The 13,704-nt window shown below is 40.6% G+C and overlaps 1 protein-coding gene across 2 annotated transcripts in view; it reads left to right on the forward strand.

The window, feature by feature from the left end:
- itga9 (integrin, alpha 9) overlaps positions 1 to 13,704 on the forward strand; it is a 162,129-nt gene that overhangs the window by 110,121 nt on the left and 38,304 nt on the right. For both annotated transcript variants that reach the window (XM_017702652.2, XM_017702651.2), the window contains exons 16-18: positions 719 to 871; positions 4,046 to 4,122; positions 5,451 to 5,598. In XM_017702652.2, coding sequence (XP_017558141.1) covers positions 719 to 871; positions 4,046 to 4,122; positions 5,451 to 5,598 — 378 coding nt within the window. The remainder of the gene's footprint in view (positions 1 to 718; positions 872 to 4,045; positions 4,123 to 5,450; positions 5,599 to 13,704) is intronic.

Consider the following 13,704-nt stretch of genomic DNA (forward strand, 5'->3'; position numbering starts at 1 on the left):
TACTAGCAACACCTTAGCAACCACTTGGAATATCGTAACAGTGGCATGGTATCATCATAGCAACCACCTGGAATACAATACCATACCATTGCTATGGTATCCCAGGCTGTTGCTAAGCTGTTGCTAGTATACTTGTTCGATAATGATATAGAGTTCAAAATATTTGGTTACATAATGCATATTATATTTGGTTAAGTGTATTTGATTAAATATTATACATATTACATATAATATTTGGAATATTATAGCAATAGTATGGTATGGTACAACTATATGAACCACCTGGGGCACCATAGCAATGGCCTAGTAGGACATTAGCATCCACAAGGATTCCCTAGCAATGGTATGGCATGGTTTCACCATAGCACCCACCTGGGATAGCATAGTAACGGTCTAGAAACAGCTTGGCAACCACCTGGAGCACCATAGCAATGGCCTAACAACACTTTTCAAATGCAGGAAAATGAATAAAATACAGGCCTGTTAGTGCAGTAACCCAGTGTCACCTAAACATTCTGATTTTCTGGGGTTCAGTAAATACATCATCACATTATTACTAAGTTAATTAATTATTAAATACATCACATCACATCGTCTCAAAATATCACTCCATTCTAAACATCTTTCTGATATTGAATTTTTTTGAGGAAATATCTGCAGATACCGATATGACTCTGACATCATCGTGTATCACGTGCGTTTGGTTATTTTTCCACAGAAAGAGGTGAAGGACGTGTTTGCAGCCATCATCTTTGAGGCAGCGTACAGCCTGGGCAAGCATGTGCTGAATGGACACCATGAGCATGAGCTCGCTCCACTCACACCCATTCTGCGCTGGAAAAAGGGAGAGAAGATCGCAGCCAGGAATGAGGTTAGACTATACTGGCCATCCAAGGGCTGATGCAATAAGTCAAACCCGAATGTTACAAAATACACTGATCAGGCACAACATTATGGCCTTGTTTCTACGCTCATTGTCCACTTTATCAGCTCCACTTACTATATAGGTGCACTTTGTAGTTCTACAGTTACAGACTGCAGTCCATCTGTTTCTCTGATAGTTTGTTACCCCCTTTTACCCTGTTCTTCAGTGGTCAGGACCCCCATGGACCCTCACAGAGCAGGTACTATTTGGGTGGTGGATCGTTATCAGCACTGCAGTAACACTGACATGGTGGTGTGTTAGTGTGTGTTGTACTGGTACAAGTAGACGTAGCAGACTTAGTAGTGCTGCTGGAGTTTTTAAACACCTCAGTGTCACTGCTGGACTGAGAATAGTCAAATAACCAGAAATATCCAGCGAACTGTGTCCTGTGGGCAGTATCCTGTGACCACTGATGAAGGACTAGAGGATGACCAAGACAAACTGTGCAGCAGCAGATGAGCTGTCGTCTCTGACTGTACATCTACAAGGTGGACTGACAAAGTAGGAGTGTCCAATAGAGTGGACAGTGAGTGGACACAGTGTTTAAAAACTGCAGCAGTACTGCTGTGTCTGATCCACTCGCACCAGCACAACACACACTAATACACCACCACCAAGTAGGTGTTACTGCAGTGCTGAGAATGACCCACCACACAAGTAGTGCCTGCTCTGTGAGGGTCCATGGGGGTTCTGACCACTGATGGGCTACACTCTGTAACTGTAGAACTACAAAGTGCACCTATAGAGTAAGTGGAGCTGATAAAGTGGACAGTGAGCGTAGAAACATGGAGGTGGTCATGATGTTATGCCTGATCAGTGTATGAGCGCTGTTATTAATGCAGGAACATCACCAGCTCTCAGTGACGTCTGTTCAGTGAAAGCCTCTTCAGCGTGTTTGAGAGGAGTGTGTCTGACCGCATGTGCCGACACAAGCGTGCGTTTCCTGCAGATTGGGTTACGATACAGGTTTGGGTTACGATAATGAGTGTTGACTTTCCTGAAGTGGAATGTGGATGGCTGATGAATTTATTTGTGCAGAGTCCATCTCACTTCCCAGCCTGGTGTTATCTCAGATGTGCTGCCCTCCTCTGCTTACAAAAACCTGGAAGCAACATCTTTTGACACGTCAGGAATCCATTAGCATGGAATTTAAACCTGTTAGCAGCCTATATATCTCACCATGCACAGTTTGAAACTACAGGGGTGTCGAATTCAAAACTTTTCCAACAAAAACATTCCATCTGATTGTAATTGTAATTTTTACGAGTACCTGAAAGAGGGAATTACACTGATTATAAAAAAAAACAGCATAGCTCAGTGTGTGAGATGTAAACACAGAGGTTCAGAGTGGGTTTTGTGTGAAATGGTTCATATTTCTTTACAGTGGTGGTGATAGGAACCAGGGGTCGCCGTGACTACAGTGGATTGTAGTTATCAATAGTCAATCATCAATGCCCAATACTATTCTTACCCGATAGTATATTCTTCATCTTCTTGTGCCGGATGTTTGTCCTCTAGCCTGATTGGCAGTTTTCAAGATGTCGACACTGTTCAAATTTCATATTTTTGATCGGATGTATTAAATGAGGTGTCCTTGAGCAAGACACATAACCCACCGTGGATAGGGCTGCCCACCACTCTGGGCAAGTGTGGTCACTGCCCCCTAGTGTGTGTGTATTCACTAGTGTGTATGTGGTGTTTCACTTCACGGATGGGTTAAATGCAGAGGTGGAATGTCCCTGTTTGTGGGATTAAAAAAGTATTCCTTAACTTAAATGACAATATCTTTCAACAGGATTGAATAGTGTGGGCAAAAGTTTCTGTACCTTATATTATGATAATACAAGTAGGCTAGCAGCACTTCAAAGATTATAATTTAGTCATATTTCATAAAGCTTATATCTAGACATATTTCTCATTAAGAGATTGTTGGAAGCATATAATAGGATTATTGAATGTATTTCTAAATACTAATACTGATAATAATGTTATCTGGTAAAAGTGTTTTATTCCAGTAGCAAATCATTTTACTGGTTTTGAGAAATAATAGTAACTTTGTTTATTTCAAGAAGTAATGTTTGAAACAAGTAAAAGCTTCTGCTGATGGAATAAGACACTTTCAGCAGTGAAATAAAGTTAAAACAACAAGGAAATGCCAACAAACAGCTTAAATAATCTTAGATTGTATAAACAACAGGAGAAATATTAGATATTTTGACTACATTTAAGGTGTTTTCTCTGGCTAAGATACCATTTTTTGGAGTGAACACCCTAGCAACTACCTGGAACACCACAGCAACCACCTAGCAAGCCCTTAGCAGCCATCTGGGATGTCACAGCAACCACTTGACAACCTCCTAGCAACAGCCTTGCAAACTACATGGGATACCATAGCAGTCACTTATCAACACCTTAGCAACCACCTGGGATCCCACAGAAACCATTTGTCAACATCCTAGCAACTGCCTGGGATACCATAGAAACCATTTGGCAACACCATTGCAACTGCCTGGGATACCACATAAAACATTTGGCAACACCTTACCAACTGCCTGGGATACCATAGAAATCATTTGGCCACACCATAGCAATTGCCTGGAATACCACATAAAACATTTGGCAACATCCTAGCAACAAACTGATACCATAGAAACCATTTCATCAACTCTTGTAACCACCTGGGATACCACAGAAACCATTTGACAGCACCTTAGCAACTACCTGGGATACCATAGAAACCATTTGGCAGCATCCTAGCAACCGCCTGGGATAGGTAGTTGTTAAGTCATCAGTCATCAGGCAGTGAATTCATAACCATTTCATGTAGGAACTTTCTGTGAGGGAGCTTTTAGGGAGCTGTGAACAGTTCTGATTAAGGTAATTTCACACCAAGCCACTCTGTGTTCACTAATTCACTATGCAGCAATATTTGTTTCTAAAATTTCATTCTGTGTTTAAGGCGAGGCTGTGCTCCTCCAATGTCAGTGAAATGTTTCATGCACAGTCCAAGCACAGCATCTAAATCCTTGCACAACAGCACCCTCTAGTATGTGGTCCTGCTCTCGTCACACTGACATTTAAGTTGTGTAAACATCCTGTACTGTGTCTGTCTCTTCGCAGACGTGGTTTGAGAAGAACTGTCTGTCGGACGACTGCGCTGCTGACCTGAGGCTTCATGGGAAGCTCCTTCTCTCTGGGTAAAGCCTTCCATCCGTTCTTCTGCTCCCTGCCCACTCGCTCTCATTGTGCTTGGCCACTGTTCGCTGGCCTGTTTCTGTATGTTGATGTCATGAAGGTTGAGGCAATGTGGGTGTGGACGCTGGAGCCCTGACACATGCTTGGCTCTCACCGGTGGATGTCATCCATCTTCCCGCTTTTAAGGAGGTCTCAGAGTTTGGCTTGTTAAAGATTTGAAGTCATAAGCAGCTTACACCCGCTCATTCATCCCCACAGCGCATTGTTTAGACTTCGCTGCAGCTGATGGACTTCGCCTGTTCGTGATTCAGAGAGGGAGGCTGGTGTTCCGCAGGAGTCCACAACCGCCCAGTTTATTAGTCAATTGTATAGAATAGCATTTATGTTTATTTTTTATCCAATCTCAGCCTCACACGCCTAATCACAGTTACTGTTGCATATTTTGAGCCACACTCTTAAAAAGACAGTTCTTCAAGGGTTCTTTAGTGAAGGACAGAGGTGATAAATTCCAGTCCAGGAGGTAAAAAATCCTCCCCAGTATATTGTTCCAATCCTGGAGAGGATTTTTACTTTTACTGGACTTGAGTTTAACACCTCTAGTACAGGGAGTGGTTATGTTTAGAATCTCTGTGTAGAACCTTTTGCATGATTAAAGGGTTCTTTGCATCATGAAATGGTTCTTCAGATTGATGGAGAATGTGCTGTAGATGGGTCTATGTGAAACTTTTTTGAAAAGGGTTCTATATAGCACCAAAAAGGGTTATGCTACTGTAATGATGTGAAACCTGTAACAATAGAAGAACCCTTTATGGTGCTTTATACACACTTGGCTTTTTAAGGGTTCTTCAGTAAAAGAAAAGAAAATGGTTCTATATAGAACCATGAACACTCCAAGAAATCTTTGCATGATTAAAGGGTTCTTTGCATGATGAAACAGTTCTTCAGCTTGATGGAGAATGTGTTGTATGTGGTTCTGTATAGAAACAAATATCAAGCAATGTTGAGCTTGTAGCAATAGAAAAACCGTTTTGATGCTGCATAGAACTCTTTTAAAAAATGTCTACATAGAACCATCTACAGCACAAACCTTTGCACGTGACTGTAGACTGCATGTGACTGTAGACTGCACACGACTACACTGCACGTGACTGTAGACTGCACGTTATTGTAGACGGCATGTGACTGTAGACTACACGCGACTGTAGACTGCATGCGACTGCAGACTCCTGTTTAGTCTCTTCAGCCCTTACACTCACCAGAATGACTAGAAGAAGAAGAAAATATCATTGATTTAATTTGCTCCCACTTCTTCATCGTCTTTTCCAACCAGACATCACGTCAGGCCTCATCTCGCTCTGGGAGGAGTGAAGAACATCTCCCTGAACTTAACCATCTCAAACGCTGGAGATGACGCTTACGACACCAACATCTACCTAAATTTCTCCAGGGAAGTTCATTACATCAACTTCCTGCAGAGGGTAAGTGATGGATGCACACATAAGGGTAACATGCTGTTAGTGCCTTATCTGCAGAAAAAACATAGTAGAGGAAATGCAGGAAACAGGAGGGGACACAGAGCCACTGATGTGGGCTGAACTGGATCTGGCACATTTATTCTCTGGTGGACCTTCAATGACAAGAAGGAAAATACAGCCTACCAATTAACTGTCCCTTTAAGTATATACAGTTTAGAAATGTTCTAAAGGAAATACGCTGCCTTAAACCTCAGAAAAGAGAGAGATAGATAGAAAGATAGAAAGAGAGATAGAGAGAGCAAGAGAGAGTGAGAGAGATAGAGCGAGAGAGAGCTAGAGAGCAAGAGAGAGCTAGAGAGCAAGAGAGAGCTAGAGAGAAAGAGAGCGAGAGAGATAGTGAGGGAAAGAGATACAGAGCAAGAGAGATAGTGAGAGAGAGAGCGAGAGAGAGAACGCGAGGGAGAGCCAGAGAGAGATAGAGAGAGCGAGAGAGATAGACAGCGAGAGATTGATAGATATAGAGCGAGAGAGAAAGAGATAGACAAAGCGAGAGAGACAGAGAGAGAGCGAGAGTGAGAGCTAGATAGAGAGAGAGAGATTGATAGATAGCAAGAGAGACAGAGAGGGATAGAGAAAGAGAGCGAGAGAGAGCGCTAGATAGAGATAGAGAACTGAACTGATCTGAGAAAGAAAGTGAGAGATAGAGAGAGAGAGAGAGAGTGAGAGAGATAGAGAAAGAGAGCGAGAAAGTGAGAGAGGGATAGATAGATAGAGCGAGAGAGCTAGATAGGGATAGAGAACTGAACTGATCTGAGAAAGAAAGAGTGAGAGATAGAGAGAGAGCAAGAGAGAGAAAGAGAGGGAGAGTGAGAGAGAGATAGAGAGAGCAGGAGAGAGAGATAGAGAAAGAGAGATCCAGGAATCGTAGTCAAAAATACATGCAAACTAGGTCTAACACATGAATCCCACAAACCATCAGACAAAACCAAGAAGGCAAGGCGAAATCTAAGTCAAAAGAAATAAACAAGCATAGGCCAGCGATAAAATACAGCACATGAAAATCAGGGTAGACGCTCAGTACGTTCGAAAGTGAAACAGTACCTCGCAATCTGTTTTTGCAAGAGTCTGTGTTAAAATACCAAGTGTCTCTAATCAAAACATAACAGACACAGGTGGAAGCCCTCAGTAATCGGGTGACCAAGATCGGTGATAGGTTCGGAGCCGATCATCACTGGTTACGTGATCCCCTATTGACTCCTGGGATATGGAGTTCCTACAGGACTCCGATCTGACAGGGGAGTTCGCAGTCACATGGTCCCCCATAGGCTTCATGGGAGACGGAGTTCACAATGCTGGGGGAGTTTCCCTGAGTCATGACACAGACAGACAGATAAATAAAACGATACTTCATTGACCTTGAAGGAAATGTAGCAGCCAGTCCCACTACACATTTAGACTGGATTTAAGATGGTTTGTCATTTTTTGCAGTGTACACTGCCCAGCTTTAACACACCATTATGCTTTCTGGATTCGGCAGAATCGATAGTGTAGTGGGTATATAGCGGTTGGTATAGTGTAGTCTGTATATAGTGGTTGGTATAGTGTCATGGTATATAGTGGTTGGTGTAGTGTAGTGGGTATATACTGGTTGGTATAGTGTAGTGGGTATATAGTGGTTGGTGTAGTGTAGTGGGTATATAGTGGTTGGTATAGTGTAGTGGGTATATAGCGGTTGGTGTAGTGTAGTCTGTATATAGTGGTTGGTATAGTGTCATGGTATATAGTGGTTGGTGTAGTGTAGTGGGTATATAGTGGTTGGTATAGTGTAGTGGGTATATAGCGGTTGGTGTAGTGTAGTCTGTATATAGTGGTTGGTATAGTGTCATGGTATATAGTGGTTGGTGTAGTGTAGTGGGTATATACTGGTTGGTATAGTGTAGTGGGTATATAGTGGTTGGTGTAGTGTAGTGGGTATATAGTGGTTGGTATAGTGTAGTGGGTATATAGCGGTTAGTGCAGTGGGAATATAGTGGTTGGTGTGGTGGACTGGGTATATAGTGGTTGGTATAGTGTAGTGGGTATATAGTGGTTGGTGTAGCGTAGTGGGTGTGTAGTGGTTGGTATAGTGTAGTGGGTATATAGCGGTTAGTGTAGTGTAGTGGGTATATAGTGGTTGATGTGGTGTACTGGATATATAGTGGTTGGTGTAGTGTAGTGGGTATAGTGGTTGGTGTTGTGTAGTGGGTATATAGCGGTTGGTATAGGGTAGTAGGTATATAGTTGTTGATGTAGTGTAATGGGTATATAGCGGTTGGTATAGTGTAGTGGTTGGTATATTGTAGTGGGTATATAGCGGTTGGTGTAGTGTAGTGGGTATATAGTGGTTGGTATAGTGTAGTGGGTATATAGCGGTTGGTGTAGTGTAATGGGTGTTTAGTGGTTGGTGTCGTGTAGTGGGTATATAGTGGTTGGTATAGTGTAGTGGGTATATAGCAGTTGTGTAGTGTAGTGGGTATATAGTGGTATAGTATAGTAGGTAACGCCTCTGCCTTTTACGCTGTAGACTAGGGTTCAGTCCCCGCCTGGGTCAGCACTCTACACTAAACCCATTAGAGTCCTTGGGCAAGACTCCTAACACTAGGCCTACCTGTGTAAATTGATCAAATTGTAAGCTGCTTTGTATAAGAGGGTCTGCCTAACACCGTAAATGTAAATGTTAACATAAAAAGCTGAACCGAGCATCTGCTGCAGGTTCTCTCTCTGCCAGATTGCATTCTGCCGTTATCAGCAATATGAGTAAGAACATTTCCTCCTGTTTGATTGGACGGGTTGTGAAGTAACCCTGCTGAGACACTGACCAGACTCGTCTTACTCACAATCCAGCAATGTGTAGACTTCCTTTCACTGAGGAAACAGAAACATAGGACTGAGATAGTCTCTGTGTAGGATATCCAGTGTCAGTCGACTCAGATTGGCTTTATCTGCCAAGCTGCTCAGCAGCTTTAGGGAGGAATGTAGAACACGTTTACTTCTTAAACCAGTAAAAGTAGAAGTTCCTCCCTTTAGACCTACACTTGAGTAAAAGTACTAAAGTATTTGCCTTCAAATATACTTAAGTATTAAAAGTAAAAGTACTAAAAGATTCATTATGGCTCTGATGTCCTGTTTTCATTTTTATAACAAGACTCGCTTCATGAACTCATTTTAGGTGAAAATCCTCCAGTGTCTCTCTTGGTAAACCAGTCTTTTAATAGAAGGTCATTAATTAGTGACGCTGACGTCTATTAAAATGATCATAAGCACAAAACACTGAAGGTAAACAGTTTCCATCAGGGAGAACCGAGTGGCTCTGAAATAACTTTTTACAAACAAGCAAAGTTTTAATTTAAGATTTATTTACAACTTAGTTACAAGTTTAAGTTTAATAAAAACTGGCTTTAAACTCAGGATCACAAATGAGCTCCTTTACTATATTGATCTGTAGGTCTCTGTTCATAAACATAAACCAGCCCAAACTAATTTACTATAAAATGAAATGGTGTTTGTATAAATTCAGTTAAAAGACACAGTAGTCACGACTGCATATGTGGACATATTTCTATATTGTGCTCTATTTACACAAAGTTAGGTTAGTTCATCATTTATGTTGAACAGACTCTCCCAAAATTTTATGTAGAACCGTGTGCTGCACCGGGTCGGTACAAGCTCGAAACAAAGTGAGCGCTGTGGCCTGATTTGTGTTCTTGCGTTGTGTTTCTTTCGTTTGTTACATGTTACATTTTTACACACACAGAAACCAAAGGAATGACAGATTTCTCAAAATGTAGTGGAGGAAAAAGTCAGATATTTGACTCTGAAATGTAGTGGAGTGAAAGTAAAAAGTCCCAAAATGGAAAAACTTCAGTACAGATACACAAAAAAAAATTAAGTACAGAAACTAATTACATTTACTTAGTTATCCACCAAGTGTCCACCAAGAAATGTAATTCAGCTGTTATTCTAATTTAGAGTGATAGTCAGTTAAACCTGCCTGCGTGGGTTTATTCAGGACTCAGCATGACATTCAGAGCAGAGCAATTAAGAAATGAATTGAATTATTAAACTAATCCACTGAGAGCAAACAATTAACTGCTTTCCTTTAACAACACTTCACTCATAGTAACTTCACTATCATGCTTTCATAATAAGAGCCTCATAATTAAACTGTTAAATGTAAGTTTAATTTAACTGCATGCTACAGTATTTATTGAACTACACATGTATTTCTACTAGCACACTCTTAATTAAAAAGATTAATTAAGGGCTCTTTAGTAAAGACCAGATCTGTATAGAATCATGAACACTCATAGAACCATTTAATGCTTTAATGGTTCTTTGCATGGTGAAATAGTTGCTTAGATTGATGGAGAATGTGTTAGATGTGGTTCTAATTGGAATATTTTTTAAAATGAAGCACAAAAAAGGGTTCTGCTATTCTTACAATTTCAAGTTTGTAACAGTAGAAGAACCCTTTTTGGTGCAGTAGAGAACCATATACAGCACATTCTCCTTCAGTTTGAAAAACTAATACTACTACTAATACTACTACTGCTCCAACTAAATAACAGTAATAATAATAATAATAATAATAATAATAATAATAATACTAGTTGTAGTAGTTTGTGCTTTGTGGTGACAGAGGAATTGTTTATAAACATTGACTAAGATGCCATTAAAGCTGCTCTGTGTAGGTGTTGGGGATTTGGAGATCTCTCTGGTGGAAATGTGTAACTGCACACAGCATGCAGAAACATGGGTTGTTCAGTGCTCTCCCCCTGAGCAGATAAATCTATTGACTGTAAGTGAATTCTGAGAGAACTGAGTCTAAACTCAGTAAATGCCTGTTTGTCTTTTCATTTTAGTTGTTATTCTGGTTTTTCCAAATCTAAAATGAAAAAGCTAACAGACAAAAGAAAATACAAACTTCACTTTGGCTTTGGCTTTTCTTCATGAAGCGCAGAAAAAAACTAAAATCAAAATGCAAAGTTTACTTTCTTATTTTGTTTTCATAACGATTCATACTCTGTTATTATGCAGCTCTTAGTGGAGAAGACTTATTTGAGTCTAATTTGCACCCTCTGAACAAACAGTCATGTTTGTCAACTTGGAAAATGTTTACTCTATCACTTAATAGATAGAAGGTGTGAGATAAGACCCCTTGAGGGGTTAAACACAGAGAAAATCTTAAAATAAGCAGATTCTGATTTTGAGAAATTTACATGGGAGTGAATGGGACAGTTTTCTGTGACTAGTGCCAAATAAATGTTCATAACTCTAAAGCTAATTGATAAAATGATGAGATATTTTGAGGTTTCAGAAACCATTTAAAACAGGTTTCTCTAATATTTAAAACTGAAATGGAGTTTCTAGGTGAAAGTTTAAGGATTTTAAGCAGATTCCCTGCGTGACAGCTGTGTCTGAGAGACTGAGTGGCCTGCTGTGACATCATCGATGTCACTTAGAATTTGAAGTTCTGAACATTCCACCATTCATTCTTATTGAAGGCTTTTAATTTTTAAACTTAATTTTAATCAGATCAACTCCAAACATACATAGCACAAGTCACAGCGCCGAGACCATTGAAATGCAGTTTGAACAGAGTCTGTATGTTAAGCGGTTCGGGCTGTTTTAATCGCAGAAAACTGTGGAAGAAGAATAAGAAGAAGTATGAGAGTTAACAATAGAGTGCTTTTTCTATAGACTGCTTATATATATATATATATATATATATATATATATATATATATATATATATATAGTGATTTTCTGGATGTTAATGTGTTTGTTTAACCATTTTCGAACCTCTCCTCGAGGAAGCCCAGTATTATATGTAGTTAAAAAGCAGCTCCTGGTTTGACCAATCAGTGCTTCATTAAATTGTGCTCATGATGTAATTGATGATATTAACAAGTCTCTGTGGTGACTGTGAAGGTATCAAGGAAAAATAGGGACCCAAGAAATTCTTGTTACTTTTTATTGTTTTTATGTTTATTTGAATTATGAATGTGAATTTATTATAATGTATATTGTGATAAACTCACTGCTGAGGTAAGTTGTTTAAAAATTTGCTTAGATGGCTAAAACTTACGCACAGTATTGTATGTTATTAAAATTTTCATATTTTAGTTAAAACGTTAGACAAAAGGTGATGTGGTTTTGGCATCTGATCCGGATGCTCCCTGGACGCCTCCTGGTGGGAGCGTACCAGGCACGGCCTACTGGGACAGGACCCCAGAGTCGTCCTAGGACCCACTGGAGGGATTATATTTCCAAGTTGTCCTGAGAGTGGCTTGGGGTCCCCGGGAATGAGCTGGATTCTTTGGGTGGTCTGGGATTCTCTGCTCTCCCAACTGCTACCGTGACCCTATCTGGACTAAGCGGTTAATGATGATGATGATGACAGACAAAAACTTTGTAATTTTTCCTGTATTTTTTACTGAGCCCACCTTGTAGACAACCACCTGGCTATTGGCCCCCAGATAATTTGAGTTTGAGACTCCTGTTGTAGAAGGTCTAACCCATCCAAAAGCTGGTGAGGGGAGGAGCAATGCTGAGACCGGGTGTTTGAGTCAGCACTGTGTTTGCTGTGTTACTGTAGGTGCAGTAAGACCCTCTAATGACTTCAGGTTGGCTCAGAGTCGGCAGTGTTGATATGAACCTTCTCGCACAGCGGAGGTTGGGCCTGAGGATCTCCCACAGGGGCTTTTCCCCCCTCTGCAGGGCCATGTGTGAACTCTGGTGCTCCTCTTCTTTTATACTGGGTTCTATAGTCTCTCTGTTTTTCTTGCAACCTTAACCGGGTGCTGAGCTGGAGCCACCCCAGAAGCTCCATCACAGCTCTGTGGGTCTGCTCAGGGCCACTGCGGGGCTTTAATTAGAGCTAGAGGTCATATTTCCCTTCCCTTAGTTGTAGGAGGTGGAGGGGAAGTGCGGTCACTGAAGAATTAGACTCTTCCAAGGGAGGCTGAGGGGACAGAGAGTAGTCCATCAAAGCATTCAAAGTCATTCAGAGTCATTCTGTGATTGAGGACTCAAAACACACAAACAAAACAAGAGCATCTGATTAATTAAAAGATGAAAAATTCACAGCAGCAGACAAATTAAAACAGAAATAGAGCTGAGCATCTGTTTCTTTTGTCTGTGGAAAATTAGCTGCTTAAAAAGTAAAAGACCAGTAATGTTATTTTTTGACTACAGCCTAATGTCAACATCAGCAAGCTGATAGCAATAGTGAGGCTGTCGCAAAGCTGATGTCCTGTCTAGTGAAATTATCTTAAATTTAATCGATGTATCTACAGTCCCATTGATGTGCAATGATGATATCTACAGCCCCATTGATGTGCAATGATGTGCAGATCATTTAAACTCCATATTTAATTGAAAATAGTACAATGACAACAAATCAGATGTGGAAACTGAAACTGTTTGAAAAATATTTGCCCGTTTTGAATTTTATGCCAACAGCACGTTCCAAAAATGTTAGGACAGGGGAACAAAAAGCTGGTAAAGTTGTGTAATGCTGAAAAAAAAAACCTGGTGGTTGATTGGCAACAGGTAAGTAACATGATTGGGTATGAAGAGCATCTCAGAGAGTCTTTCAGAAGTAAAGATGAGGAGGGGTCACCACTCTGTGAAACACTGCACCATCAAATAGTGCAGCAATTCAAGGAGAACATTTGTCAACATAAAGCAACAAAGAACTTCTGCTTTTCATTGTCTACGGTACATAATATCATTAAAAGATTCAGAGAATTTGGAGAAATCTCTGTATGTACAGGACGAGGCCAAAAACCAGTATTAGCTGGCCGTGATCTTTGGGCCATCAGAGGGCACTGCATTAAAAACAGACATGAAGACAAAAGACATCTGTAGTGGAAATCACTGCATGGGCTCAGAAACACTTCTGAAAACCACTGTCTGTGAAAGCAGTTCATCACTGCATCCACAAATGTTAAATGTTAAGTTAAAACTCTAAAACACAAAGAAGAAACCAAACATAAACAGGATCCAGAAACGCTGCCACCTTCTCTGGGCCTGAGCTCATTTAAAATGGACTGAGGGGAAGTGGAA

This window comes from Pygocentrus nattereri, chromosome 5 (genome assembly GCF_015220715.1).
Source record: "Pygocentrus nattereri isolate fPygNat1 chromosome 5, fPygNat1.pri, whole genome shotgun sequence".
Classification (NCBI taxonomy): domain Eukaryota; kingdom Metazoa; phylum Chordata; class Actinopteri; order Characiformes; family Serrasalmidae; genus Pygocentrus; species Pygocentrus nattereri.